The sequence below is a fragment of the Macrosteles quadrilineatus genome, unplaced genomic scaffold (genome assembly GCF_028750875.1).
Source record: "Macrosteles quadrilineatus isolate MER2022 unplaced genomic scaffold, UCM_ALF_1.0 Scaffold_996__1_contigs__length_23136, whole genome shotgun sequence".
Classification (NCBI taxonomy): Eukaryota; Metazoa; Arthropoda; class Insecta; order Hemiptera; family Cicadellidae; genus Macrosteles; species Macrosteles quadrilineatus.
Genome location: NW_026543589.1, coordinates 7,659 through 23,137, shown reverse-complemented (window position 1 = coordinate 23,137; position 15,479 = coordinate 7,659). Strand labels below are relative to the sequence as shown.

Sequence of the window (15,479 nt, the reverse complement as noted above, 5' to 3'; positions counted from 1 at the left end):
GTGCCAGATTCCAAGAAGGTCAATACACTAATTACAGTGCTTAGCCCTAAGTTGCATTCTCTGTTAAAGAACTTGCTTTACCCTACTACATACAAAGAAAAAACGTTCAATGAGCTAACTGAACTTTTGAGGGCTCATTTAAATCCGAAACCACTAATCATACCAAGTAGGCATGCTTTCCTTAACAGGAAACAGTTAGAAGGGGAGACCATTAGTCAGTATGTAGCTGAACTTAGAAAATTGGTGGTACCATGCCAGTACTCTAGCACTATGCTCAACACTATGCTTAGACCCACACAGCACAACTTCATCCCCAGGACGACCAAGGGATATTGCGACAGGATATTCAGGATATCCCGGGATGATCCTTATTTAGTCCCATGATATCCATAGGATATCCATATAATATTGTTATGTCCGGGCCCTGTAACGTCCCAGGGATGTCCAATCGGGATATCCCAGGATATCTCAGGCTCAAGATAGGATATCCTAAGGTTTATTGTGGGAAACCCTAGTGACATCCCATTAGATATCCATAGGACTTTCTGGGGCTGTCCTAGGCTTAAGCTGCAATATCTGATGGTTTATGGTGGGAGATCTCAGAGACATCCCCAGGACTCGTGATATAAAGATGAAATCTGTAGGTAAGGTCACACAGAATATCCTAAGGGATAACCATGGGACATCCCTGGGATTCAAAATTTTATCTTCAGAACATCCTTAAGATGCCCTATGAAATATTCAGGGAGCTTCCTTATTGCACCATATATTATTGAAGGAAGATATTTGTAGCCCTATATACAGTAGATGTTTCTTACTTCAATAAACTAAGGTCCCATAGTTTCCAGAAGAGCTCTCCCTGTATATCACATAGCTTTAGATAAGTTTTACAACACCTTTCTAACAAGATAAAAAGTTCAATTTAAAACAAGAAATTACCAGCATGGCGACAGATGAAAATTGCCATTCTTTATTGTTCTCTAAAATTAAATCTGGTGGGCCGGATTATAAAGTGTATGTAGAACCTAAGAAGATATTTTCCAAAATCCTTCAGGAAGGTTCCACATTTCCACCTATAAAACTAGTCTTTTTTATTTTTATAATTAATACATCTGGAATGGCTTAGTGAAAAACTTGTAAATTCAGCAAAGCGTATTGTATTTAACTTATAATTAATGGAATAAAACCATATATTTATTTGCCATACAAATTGTAAAATGGTGGCCATTTTTTATTTTTTTATAAAATATTAAGTTTATCATTAATTAAGTTTATCATAAAATATATTAAATATATAAGTAAAATTTAAATCAAAATACTAGAGTTATGGAAATGAAATGAAATGAAAATACATTTTAAATTATTTATTTCCAACACAAAAAGTCTTAAACAATAGGCTAAATATTGAATTACACTGTTCCAATATACAAGTTCCCATCTTAACAAGTTACCATTGACTTTTCAGCTGTTTCCTCAGAGATTATTTCACAATATAATGTATAATTGGCTACATACAATTGAATCTATTTATACCTTGAATTTTTAAATTGAGTCATCAGGTCTAGCATAATTTTAGGTTTTAAACATTCCATGAATGTTCTGTGATGTGTAGCTCAATTTGATGTTGCAAGTATATATATGTAAATCATGAATTATATGATATCTATTGCAAATTTTGTAACTTTGCAGGATGACTAATAAATGTCTTATTTCGTCTTATAAATAATAAAAAAAAACATGTTAAGGGAAAAGAACTTGGCTTGGTATTTCATTGAATCGAAAGATAAGACATAAAACTTACTCACATGAGAAAAATGTATACAAAATGAGTACAGAAGACTTGAATATAAAAAACTTGTTAGATATGTAACGGTCTATGAAACTTATGGGACACATGATGAATCCCAAAGAACAAGATTTTAAGTTTAAGGTTGGTTTCACATGAGCGTGAAACCCACGACGGGATTTAGTGTCAGGGCCACACGCACGACAGGGAGCATTGTGTTTAATTGGTGTGTCTACACGAGAGGAGTTCACGACGCGGATGTACGTAGTAGTAAGTGGAGATTGACTGCAGGAAATTTTCAAACTTAAAGGCGCTGAAGTCGTCAAGAACTCCAACTAACTCCAACTAAGACTAAGAATTAAGAACTAAGAACTCCAACTAACTGGAAGCTACGTTGAGGTTGACCACTATTCAAAGGTTGATCTATAGGTAAATCGAAGCAATCAGGTAAATTTTCAATAGGGCTTGGAGAAGAACATACGTCTAGGCCTATAGAAGGTATCTAAAGAGTAGTTTTCGTTTTCACTTATGTTGTCAGAAAAGGGCACAGTAGTTGTTAGTTCAGAATTTTATAAAGAATAAAAGGCTTGGGATGAATCAGATTGCTGACTACCATGTGGTTTGTGGAATGTATATGAGGCTGTTGATTATCAATGTCATGGGGCTGTCGACTGTAAGTAACTACATCAAACAATTTTGTTTCAACCATAAAAAAAAAGAAAATCCTCATAAAAATTATAAGTAGGCCTATCTTATCTAATTACTCTTCTAATGTCTCAAGAAGAGTAAGAAAAAAGTCTCTTTTGGGGTTATTTGTGTGCGGTGTGATGTTTGATTATGAATGTAGCATTACATTTGTTTTCATATGTTATAAATGTTTTGTTCCTTTAGTCACAAGTATTTTTATTTAAATTATAAATGGTGTTTACTGTTAGTGAATTTATTTTATTACCATAAATTAGAAGTAATTACACCCCAATTAAAACGCAATGGTCCCTGTCAAGCGTGTTGCCCTGACGCTGAAATCCCGTTTCGTAAATACAAACAATAATCACCATACACCAACCAGAATTTGTTCCATAAAAAAATAAATATTGCAATATATTCCTCTTGTGAACCTCTTTAATCCAAACCCCCATAGTCCGAACATCCTTTAATCCGCACGCCTCATTAATGTACTCTATATACAGTACAGTAGAGTAGTTTTTCATTGTATTTATATAAGCACCGTAATTGTTTCGGTTGTAATGTACAGTTCTGTCTATTCACTGTGTTTATTACTGTATTTAATAAGCATTGCATTTTACTTTATAGAGCATTTTTCACTTTTCCCATAAAGATTACTATCCATTTTAGCCACTGTAATGTAAAAAAAAAACAATATGATCTGTAATACGGACTATTCAATAGTCCGAGCTACCCCGGGTCCCAATAAGTTCGGATTAAAGAGGTTCTACTGTAAGTTTAAGTAAGCTATATTTCTACATTATGTGAATACTGAATAAACAAAAATTTAGAATAACTTAATCCAAAATTAATTGAGGGAGTTGGATAGCTCCAAATATTAAACCAAGCTCCACCGTGTACATTCCGCGTCTAAACCCCGTGTATAATGGTCCGACGGGTTTCAAGCAGCCTCCATGAGGGAAGGATCTTGGTCCACTTCTTGGACATCTTTTAACCTGTAACATTTCAAATCTTATCTCAATTGCAAAGCTTGTACTGGAGAGCATATCAATAAATGAGTTAGTAAAAATGTATAAAAAACAACCAACATTTTTGCAAACATAATTAGCAATAGACTGAGCAAAATTTCTGCAAGATATTTAGGAGTGTTACAGTTCATAATTAATTATTTTAAAGTTAAAATGTTTAAATATTGAAATTAGTGAGGTTCTACTGTATATTTATTACCTTGTTTTAAAATGAAGAAATGGTAATCTTATTTAACTAGCAGCCAGGTAGTTAAGCTAAACTACCTGGGTAAAGTAATAAAATAATAAGTTCATCCTACACTTACGTAGAGCGGCTCATCCTGTCTCTTGCATGACGCAGCCAGTTCTTGGTTGGTATAGAAATATCAACATCTGTGGATGTAGGAAAATGCAGTCTTACTACATCTGAAAAGAAGACAATAAATTAATAAAATATAAAATGCCGTTACAGTTATGATGGTCGGATAAACGTCACCAGGCAATGATAAATTTTCCCCTGAAAACTACAATTTGACATGTAAACGAAACCGAAATATCAAAGAAATATATCAATTGGATTTGAAGAAAATTGCAAATGCTACAATTAACAAAAACAATTACCACCTAGTGGGTCATGTATAATTGTGTTATCAAATTTGTTTTGTTGATTGCCCAAATTCAATGTGCTCTACATTATTTGGATACTTCAAAATAAACGAATAGAATATCGAACGCAGTATTTGGTTAATTCTTTGAATATTCAAACATCTTGATATTCATCTTGCACCTCCTTATGTAGGCTACTACAAAAGCCGTGTCAGTAAAAAAACGATAAATACATAAGAGAGAACAGAATAGTTTACCGAGCAGAAGTCTGCAGGTTTCCAGATTAGAGAATACTTGTTTTTTTTTCGCTCCGATCCATGAAAACTTTGCTCCAACTTCATTTGACATTAGTCTTGGTAGTAATCTGTATGTTGCTGCCTTCACGTCTTGGCCTCCGATTTTTCTCATTTCCTTGACCTGTTTTCAACATTAAAAAATGGGTAAATAAGTATACAACAACGTAGGTTAGTAACAAGTGAGGAATAAATTAATACAGTTTCCTTCCCAATGATGCCATTCTTCCCGTTTATGTGTCATGACATTATTTTAAATATTTATAATTTAGAAGAAATATCAATGCAATAATAAAATGTTAAACATTGCATTTTTACATTTTAAAAATTGTAAGCAAATAACAGATAAAATCTTTTGCAATAGCATTTATTTGCAAACATTTGAGCAAATCTACTTTCTTGCAAGAGTAAAAAACCTGTTGCTGAAAGAGAATTTCTTAAACTTATTGAATGAATTAATGCACACTTACCACATACTTTCTGTACTTTTCATTTTTAAGTTTTTCCTCAAATTGTTGTAAGTCCTCCATACTTGCAAGAGGCAACAAATTTAAATCAAAATCATTATTTGGCGTAGCCTCCTCATTATCATCTTCAGTCACTGTTTGATTACGTTGTAGTTTACCCAGTGTCTGGAGTATGTTCTGCTGTGTCTGAATCATGTCATGTTGTGTGTGAAGGAATGCGTTCATTTTTATCTTCATGCCCATGAGTGATTTTTTCACATAGGCTTCAAACTCTAAAAAAGACCAAAAATATTAACAGTTTTTTAATTGTAAGATAAGAAAAAGAAGAGGCTGTGGGAAAAATTGGCATACACCACTAATAATTGGCATATACCATTAATATTGTCATTTAAGCTACCCATTAAACAGCAAGCTTCATACAATTTAATGGGGAGTTTTGTAAGTAATAAGGACACAATTACACAAATATGGTAGTGTTTCCAGTAGGCCAAACTACTAACCAACAAAATTTAATAAATAATGAACACCTGTTAAAAGAGAGCAATTGATAGGAACTTAACTTGTTTCAGAAAACCATTGGACTGCTCGTTACAGTTAAACTAGCTGTTACCCACGGGCTTCACCCCGATTGGCTTCTAAAGTTCCCTTTAGAAAGGGATTATGACCTTGAATGGCAATTTATGAAATAATGGATAGTTTTAGACAAGGTTTGAAATGAAATGAAATGAAAATCCTTCTTTATTGAGGCGAACTTAGGACCTCACCTCCTTTCTTACAGTTAACCTCTAAGGTTTCTCGTCATTACGAACATTTTAAGTATATGGTTGGTTTATGGGGGTTTGACTTTTAGTTTTCTCAAAAGTTCATGGGCTTTATGGATATTAACCTCAACTATTCATACCTGATTTGTCTTGACGCACAGGAGTGTTACATGGGCTGAGGTAGTTTCTGTCAGGTGTTCTTGCAAAAGTATTTTCTGAAACATGAAATTGTGTAACAAAATTTGTGACTGAAAAGTACTTTTACTCCAACCTCTATTTAAAGCATAACCTACATTTTTGTCCTCAAATAAAGGAGGAAGCAGGGTTATTCCGGCTAGTAATTTTACAAGCGGGAAGTTTCTATTTGAAATCATTGGATTAACTTCCCACCCGCTAAATGAGGGCGGTAAGTTCCCCATTTAAATACTTTGCCACCCTCTCGGACCATGTTTTATAGTTAATTAATATGTTAATACTGTGGATATAGTCACAGATGATGTGAAACAACAAGTTTCCAGAATTATTCAGTTCAAGAGGTGTGTGTAGCCTTGCTCCATAGTAAAATGTGTACTCAAATACGTATTAGTTGGGGGAAAAAAAATTATGTGCGTCTTACAGGCAGAAATATTCATTGTCAGCCCTCAAAAAATTGCCGCCCGTGTAGGCTCGAGCAACAAAACTTTCTTTCAGGCTGACATTGCTGACAAAGCAATTCTTTTCAACCTTAAGACAAAAATAACTATTTACTGCGGATGAGAAATAATAGAGTAGTAGTGCAAATCAAGCGAGATATGCATATAAATTTTTAAATAATGTTTATACAAATGTTTAAACATACAAGATGTGTGCACAACAGCAGATTTTCTATTATTATTAACCTAGCCTAAGGCCATGGTTTTGTGCAAACTACTTTACTCCAACCTCAGATTATGTACACAGTCAACTAACAATGAAATTCGGTCTGTCAAAGGGACCTCACTGTTAATAGCCAAAGAGCTGTATGTGTCATGCTCATCTCGAAATAACAGCTGGATGTCTCTAATAAACCATATAAATCAAACAGCAATCAAACAACAGTCAATGTTAATGTTATGGATCAAAAGCTAAGGCCTATTTTAATTTGTTTATGCATTCTAAAAGAAAATATTAAAATAGTGACACACCAATGCAAACCTACAAGCAAAGGCCAACATGAAACGCAAAGACTTAAAATGGTACAAGAAATGGGGAAGGAGCTGGGGAAATGGGGAAAATTGTTAGCTATGTAGCTAACAATTTTCAGAAGTACAGGTACAACGTAAACTATGCATAGGCCTACCTGGTTTGTCTTGTTGCACAGCAATTCTCTGAGGTGGTCTCGCAGAAGTAGTTTCTGAAACCAGAAATTGTGTTGTGTAGCAGAATTTGTGACTGTAAAGTACTTTTTCCTACAGTCACCCGACAAAGTTGGCTTTCTTGTACCGTTTATAGTACAGAAAGCTGCTAATTGCTGCATATTTATACTTTGTCGTACGGTTTATACTTTGCCGCACATCAGGATTCCAACGAAACAACACAAAACAGTGTGGTTCTATTATGCACGTAATCCGTGTACGCTTGGAAATAGATTGGCAACACTTAAAGATAATAATACCATAAGCAGCTGATTGACTATTATAACTACGATTTAACCTTTCATTTTGTGTTTATAGTTTTGGTATTTCTGAACTTTCTGGACTTTTCTTTTAAACGTTTTTAAAACATTCCTACGATCTTAATAAACAAGAAATTACCTTTAAAGCATTTTTTTAGGCGCGGAAACCACTTCAAATTACAAAAACATACGGAACTATTTTCTCAGTCGCGGGGCACATTTCTTGCCGAGGAAAAAATAGCGGAGTGATTTGGACCGGGTACTATTTTCTCTAGGGCACCTATTTGTGTTGCCAGCTGAACCTAAAACCTTGTATAGTGTTTGAAAGACTAATTATTTATATGCTTTTTAGTGACTGCAGGAAAAATATAATGTGTAACACGAGTGCAAAAGACCTTTGCCCACTAGTTACACAAATAACTATTGCTGCAGATGAAAAATATAGTAGACCTAGTACAGTTTAGTAGTGCAAGCCATGAAACCCAAAAAATTTAAACTGTTTAAGAAATGTGGGAGAAGTTGTGTTCACTAAAAACAGCTTTAGTATTAACTATTAGCATTGTACAACATAACAAACAAAGTAACATGGTACAAAATTCAGATTTGATAATGAACTGAAATGGTCTCTTACATTCTGAATGCAGTGCTAAGACTAATCACCTAATTACATTGAAATTAATATTCAAAATGATCTCACTCACCCAAATTTGGTTCTGCTGGGGGGGCTGGGGGTTTCGGCAATGCTGATGTGCCGGTATGCTGTTTATACTGTTGATTTGGCTTACTGTAGATTTCATCCTCTGACTCAGAGTCAATAATTTTTCTGGCTCTTTGTCGTCGGATTTTTTTTTTTGCAGAGCTATCATAGTCAGAATTAACATCAGAATATAGTTCAGCTTCTTTTAGTTTTCTTTTACCCTTCACATAGTCATCTGAAATCATAAACCCATGTCAGTTATTTTTGTTTTAAACTTCATATATGCAAAGATGTACTTCATCTCTGGAAAGATTTATATTAACATAAAACGAGGAGGTTTCCTTAAGTTAAGAGTCAGTTAGGAAAACATTTATATTGAAAAAAGTCTCATATCCATATTACTCCTTAACTTTTAAATCAAATTCATGTTAGATGGTTGCAGATTTAGTCTTCATAAAGAAACAAGATTAATATATATATCTAAAAATTGCCTTGTAAACTTTTATAATTATAGTTTTAGATATATAGTCCTGTGTCAAATGAGTCAACTTGTTAGGTGCCTGTCATACGTAGCGTCTTCCGGGCGCATTTGCCGTCGCGGCAATTATGTTATTACCAAGATGGACACCATCCAGTTAGGTTGTATCAGCGTTTTGCACATTTTAGATACATATGAAGAGTATTATCAGAAGAATCCAAGACAACTGTCATCTGATTCCAGTTTTCGTGCATGGCCTCCCCAACCTCGTTCCAGCACTGTGCCTTCAGTTGCCTGTTGCTGTAATCACTCGACTTTACATTGTACATAGTTGGCAGTTTTTTAACTAAATAAATAGTTTTTTCCGTATCAAACATCGTATCAAATATCGTAATGATCACTTTAAAGGTGTTCCAGTTGTTCTGACAGTGCTCACACGGCAAATGCGTCCCGCTGGCGCTAGCGCTCCGTATGACAGGGTCCTTAGTGTACAAAGGTACCCATCAGTGAAAGTGACCCCCCACTGTGACTGTGCCACATAAGGGGGTTTAAGGTGTAGTACTTACATAATTTACCTGCACTTGGAAATTAAGTATTATTTGAATGTTATAATAGTAATAATGTTTACCTGCATACATAACAATTTTCCTTACAGGAAAGTTGCGCCAAGATTCTTCGTAATCTATATTGGATGCAACAGCTTTGTCATATCTGTACTGGTTAGTAAAGTTAGGCCAGTAACATGTGTCATCTACTATCCATTTTGTTGGAACTAATTGTACACCATCATCAAACTCCACTACTGCGTACAATGGAGAACAGTTTTCAGCCAACCTAAACAGTTATAAAAATTAAAAAATAGGCTGATGTTTATTAACAAAGAAGATAAAACGAGCAGTTGGAAATAAACTCCCTTGAATATAACTTACTTAATTATTATGAAATTCTTTCTGAGCAATGAATATTTTCCCCCCTAGGACGCTATGCACGATCCCGGAATTGTTTTTAACATTACTTCAGGCTTAACAGGCATCTAAGTTAGGCTAAGCCAGGTAGCTTAGACTTCCGTACAGTAGGCCTCTGTTGGCACAAACAACCGAATGAAAATAACGATCGATAAGTATATCCTTCACCTAACTAACCAAACGATAAGTTATATCGAATGAATCAATCGAATATTTTCATTCGGTTGTTTGTGCCAACAGATAACTTACGGAAGTCTACCCGCTAAGCCTAATGGAAACTTACAGAGGGTAGGCCTAGACCAAGCTAACTTAGTTCATATTTTTGTGTACCTTTGAAAATCGAACTAACTTAACTTAGCCTACTTGGGGTAGGTACGATCATCAGATTAACTTATAAGTTAGGCTAAGTAGGCCTAGCCTAGGGATCGAAAGGAGAAAGTTTTTGTATATAGGCCTGATTGGTGATGAAATTTGAACCGTGAGAAAAGATGCTGTACTAGGCCTTATATATTATCAAGCCTTTAAACAACTCTTTCTGTGTTGCTCAAAGAGACCAAATTCAATAATTAATTTACAGGTATTGCAATTAGAAAAACTTACAGCGCAGTTTCATGTAGTCTACATCCATAATCGTCTTCCATTACATTCATAAAGTCTTAAACTTTAATTCAATCTCTGTGGAGCAAAGGCACTGCAGCATATTTAGCAGAACCCATTGGAATTCTCATATATTTACAATTTACTTTACTGAGAGGCCAGATATTAATGTTCTTTTCGTCGCCAATGACAAATGTATTAAGTAATGAGGAACTGCACGGTTTGGAGAATAAGTCTTTTTTTGATGCATATTCATTACCAATGATTACTGGAGTTTTATTTATAGAACAGATTGCAATATTTTTTATTTTCACTATCCTCCCTCCTTGAATGCCACAAACATTATCGGCTTCACTTTTGCTACTCAAATACATATTTTTATACTGAATAGCAGAGTACTGTGGGGACTCACAATTAGCTGGAAGTGGCCCATTGTTATGTTGTGATGTAAAGATAATTTCAAAAGTATTTGTCGTTTTTGATGGTTTGCTAACATTATTGTGTTGCATTTCATGATACCTCCGTATGATTTGTTGAAGTGGTCTTTCAGATTTGCGCAGTTTTCCCTTCAGTAATTGCAAAAAGTTTTCAAACTTAAAGGCACTGAATTGATCTAGAACCCCAAAGTTTATGCAATCGTCTGGTAGGTGGAGTAGCGCATGGATGTTATGGGACACATAACACTCTCCATACAAAAGAGAGAAGCATTTGACAAAATATTTCATTAACTCCCTGGCATAATCAGCTAACTGGTTCAATAATATCGGACAGCACAGTATTCTTACTGCTACATGCAAAGCAAGAAAATGATTGTATAACTCTTTCCTTAGAGCTTGTTTAAGGACAACAGGTCCAGAGTATAATAAGAACTGTCTATACTCTGTTGCTTTCCAGTGTGCTACTTGATTTAAGGGTCTTGGCTTCCGAACAAACTCTTTGGGGACAGATATGTTAGCAAGTTCTGTCAATTGATTAGAAATTATGGCTTCAGAAGCATTACCAATCCTCACAGATAGCGGCCCTTTCAACCAAAGTCTTATTAACTTCCTCATTACTCCCAAACATACAACATGCATATAATCAAATGGCACATTTGTCACAAGCCTTACGCCAGGGATAACTTCTAAAGGGCTTTTACCCATATGGTAGTCCTCATCTCTGTGTTGTAGGAAATCATCATCTGACCTCAAATTACCATCAATCAAAGGAAAACATACTCTTTTCTCCTTGTACTCACCAACTACAGTACATTTAGGACAACTGGAGTAGCCACCATGACTTTTTGTACATAAAACTAGTGATTTTGCTGGTGCATCACATGTAATTACTTTAAGCGAGAATTTATACATTTTATTGTTAAATTTGAAGCAATTTGTTGTGAGGTCAATACACTCCTTGACGAAATCCTCCAAGTAAACCGAACAATCTGACGGTTTGGATGTACCAAAATACAGACCAATCATAAATACATCTTTTGATTCAAATAAAGAACCTAATATGGGCCACAACGCACTATTAGATGATTTTGATATGGGCAGACCATCAATATTAATGGCCAGTTCAATACCTTTGAAATTATCAATTTGAAAATTGGACCCACCTAAATATTTACAGACTTCGCTTTTAATTCCAAAATGGTAATAGGAGCCAGGAGGTACACTTTTAACAATAGAGCTACGAGGTGTTTTGAGAATAGTTCTTGCATCATTTGGAAGGTTTGCATGACAAGGATGTGTCTTTAAAAGTTCAAGCAAAGAACCCAAGGCTGTGTGGGTGATGTTGTTGGTAAGAGCCCAGTTTGCTAGTTTACTTTCATCTATGTCCACAGAAGTATTACATGGATTTTTAACTGAGGAATCATTTGAAAAGATATTTGATTCATTGTGGTCATCATTGGTCATTGTGCTTGACAAAGTAGAATTGGAAGAAGAAAAACAATCTGAACCATCTTCAAGTGAATCTGTGTCAGAATATGATGAACCATATATGTCTGTTAGAAAGCTGGGTGATGAAGTGGAGGACAAGGGTTGTGTTTGAGTAGATGATTGAAGTGTTGAGTTATCATTTGGAACAATATTGGTTGTGTGCTGGCTAAAAAAACTATTTACAATCTCTTCATCCGATGAAATCTCTTGTTCTGAATAATTCTGCTCTCTATCAACCAGTCTGCGGATGTGACGTGATGAATAAGTACATAATTTCCTTTTTGACATTTTTTAGGTCTTCCCTTTATCTCTTTATGTAAAAGTTGTTGTCCTAAAATTAGAAATACCATAAGCTATAAACATTATAAAAAACAAAATAGTTTACTAAGTCACCGGTTCCCAAACCTTTTGGTTTTACGACCCACCTACATCTTCGATTTTTCCTTTCACAACCTACTTAATAATACGGTACTAAATTTGGATAAATAACCTCTAGATCGTTATTAAACATTGTAATAATCTAAGGTTAACCTTACGATCCAATTGATTTAATGTGTTTAAACTTCTAAAAGATTAGCTTAGCCTAGGACTGACGATAACGCTCCGGCGTAGAAACCTAGGTCTCCAAAATAAATCCAAGATCGTAAGGTAGGCTAAGCCTTAGATTATGAAAACGGTACTAGAATTAACTTAATTACTTTTCATCATCACGTTATTGTTATTAAGGAAAAGTTTAATGTACATTGATGTAATGATGCAATCCAACATAAATCATTGTAAGTTGTGAGAACTTAAGTTATCCAATGCAATTTTCATAATTTATCAAACTGATCATAATTTAATCCGATAATTTATCATAGGTACGGTACTCTACGGAACAGTACTTAGGCCTAGTTAACTTAGTGTAGCCTATTTTAAAATTAGGCAAAATCTTTCAAAACCGTTGATGAAATTTTTTTGTTTCCTACTTTACAAAGGCTTATAGGCTAGCCTTTTTAAAAATTCAACTAGCCTAAATAGTCAAATTTATTTACATCGCTTTGTCATAGACTGAGAAATACAAGATATTTAACTTAGGTAAGTTAAGTTCATGCTATTTCAGTTAAGTTTGCTACCTCAGGGTAGACTTCCATAAGTTAAGTGGGGCCAAAAACAATCGAATGAATAAGTTATATCAGTCAATATATCGATTATTTCATTCAATGTATCAAGTTTCGATAGTTAGGTTAACTCATAACTAACCAAATAAAATTATAAGTTAAGTTACAGTAGAGCGTCAAAAGTCCGAACCAATTAGTAGGTAGTTCAGATTACCGATTTGTTTAGATTTCCAAACACAACCTAGAAATGCCTAATAGACATATATAATTGGGCCTACAGTATTAAAAATACAATTTTACTTTTTGTACCAGTTTAAACACAGCCTGACGATGGAAACCTAGTTTCCGAAAGCGCTTGTGATTAAAACAATTGATTATATATTGGCCTTTTTGAACTTTTAAATTTAGTTATAACTTAAATTTCATTAACTTAAGTTAAACTCCAAAAGTTGAATTTACTTTTTATAGCCTAAGTTTAAACGTCTTTCACCAGCAATATTTTTGTTATTGGCGAGAAAAACAAGAATCATGGTATTTGGGCGAGTCACGGTAAGTTAAGTTATTTGGCAAATTACCGCTACCTTATGTTTTCATTTTGTTCTGTTTGGCCCCACTTATGAAAGTGAGACCAAAACCATTTAGGCCAAGCTATAAGTTAAGCCGAGAGACTAAGCTTATTGCCCCCCTCTCCACCTAAACCACCGGACAGCTCTTGCACCCCTGGGCCTGGGCCCATTTATAAAAGCAGTCTTGGACTAATTAAGGCTGCACTTTACTTTATGTCCTACACTCATTTGAATGAAAATATCGATCGGTAGAGGCTATCGATTATCATTCGACATATCAAGTTTGGTTAGTTAGGTTAAAACCTAACCTAACTAACCCAATGAAATAATCGATACCTATATCGAATGATCTAGGCCTAAGTTATATATCGATATTTTCATTGGGATGAGTGTAGGACGTAAAGTAAAGTGCAGCTCTAATTACATAGGCTAAGTTAAGTTACAATTCCTTGTACGTTTATTTATTTTTTAGGCCTAAGTTATCTCAGTTATTTTTAATTACTGTTAGGCCTATTTTAAACTTAGTCCTAAGTTACTTAGATATGGTATAGGCCTAACCCTGGTACGAAGCACATTCTGATAAAAAGGCCTCTGCAATAAGTAGGCCTAGGCCTGAATTGGCCTACCTAGTCTAGGCCTAAACTAAGTTATTGAAATTTGGGTTCTTATGATCACTAAGGTTACCTTGGTTCATAAACTCTTTAAGTTTGAAAATATCGATCGGTATAGGCTATCGATTATCATTCGATATTTTAAGTTTGGTTAGTTAGGTTAAAACCTAACCTAACTAACTGAATGAAATAATCGATATACATTATCGAATGATCTAGATAACTTATATCGATATTTTCATTCGGATGAGTGTAGGACGTAAAGTGAAGTGCAGCCCTGATTACATAAGTTAAGTTACAATTCCTAACATTTATTTATTTTTAGGCCCAAGTTAATTTTATCTCAGTAAGATTTCTTCTAGTTTCCAATGTGTAAGTTATATTAGCCTAGTTGGAACTGATTGTATAAAGTTCACACATAGGCCTAACTTATGTTTAAAAGTGTAACTTAAAAGCACGTACACACACTTACTTTTAATGGGAAGGATTGAGAACCTACACAAATAAGTTAACTTGTAACGTAACCGATCAATTCCATTCTTGTGACATGGTCTATGCGATTTTATGTAATGTCGGCAATTTCTTTAGTGTGGTTTAGATAATGAGTAATAATTACTACCACCATAATTATAATTAGGTTAACTTATAATATGATTAACTTTCCTAGTAATTGATACATAGCCTTACCTTACAGAACCTTCCGCCATTGCGCCGTCAGTACTTCAGGCTGAACAATCTGAGTGAGGCTCGAGGGCTCAGGGCAGGGCAGGGATGCAGTCGCGACTCGCGAACCGCGGTGGCCATAGCAAATTGTGCAGTACGCACGTACGCCATTCGATCGGCATAGTGACCCGCGGGACCGTTGTTATTTTTTGAACTTTTTAACACATGATTTACGAATAAAATAACGTCGTAGTTTGATCAAACAGACCGAGAAAAAATAAAAGTAGTCTAATGGGTCTAGCATAAAACATATTTTTTAAATTTAAAACCAAACAATATCCCTAGGACTTTTTCTGGATATCCACAATATAACATCGTGGATATCCTATAATGTGGATATCCGGAGGATAACGAATATATCCCGGGATATTTCAGGATATCCCAGTAATATCCTATATTTCCCGGGATCTCCATAGGAGTTGTTGGACTAGTACAGGATATCCTGAGGATATTTTGTGCTGTGTGGGGAGATGTGTTTGTTAGCGGACTACAGTCCAGGGGAATGTTAGACAGGTTATTTGAGGAGGATGATCCAGATTTTACCAAAACTGTTGAAATAGCCTTAGCTATGGAGCGT

General features: G+C 34.9%; 1 protein-coding gene across 1 annotated transcript; it reads right to left on the bottom strand.

Annotated features, from left to right (window-relative positions):
* Positions 1-1,349: 1,349 nt before the first annotated feature.
* On the bottom strand, positions 1,350-14,961 carry LOC128982695 (uncharacterized). The gene is made up of 9 exons (XM_054401634.1): positions 14,867-14,961; positions 9,044-9,249; positions 7,942-8,172; positions 6,926-6,979; positions 5,748-5,822; positions 4,850-5,118; positions 4,344-4,503; positions 3,807-3,906; positions 1,350-3,468 (listed from the first exon to the last, which is right to left on the bottom strand). Exons 1-9 carry the CDS (start codon positions 14,884-14,886, stop codon positions 3,414-3,416), a joined length of 1,170 nt encoding a protein of 389 aa, XP_054257609.1. The 5' UTR covers positions 14,887-14,961; the 3' UTR covers positions 1,350-3,413.
* Between the last annotated feature and the right edge of the window lie 518 nt (positions 14,962-15,479).

Excerpts from the sequence above, each read along its gene's own strand:
- LOC128982695 (XM_054401634.1), bottom strand. The coding sequence starts at position 14,886 with ATGGCGGAAGGTTCTGTAAG. Across the intron at positions 6,980-7,941 it reads CCCAGCAGAACCAAATTTGG|AAACTACTTCTGCGAGACCA; the intron begins GTGAGTGAGATC and ends TTCTGGTTTCAG. Across the intron at positions 3,469-3,806 it reads GACAGGATGAGCCGCTCTAC|GTTAAAAGATGTCCAAGAAG; the intron begins GTAAGTGTAGGA and ends GAAATGTTACAG.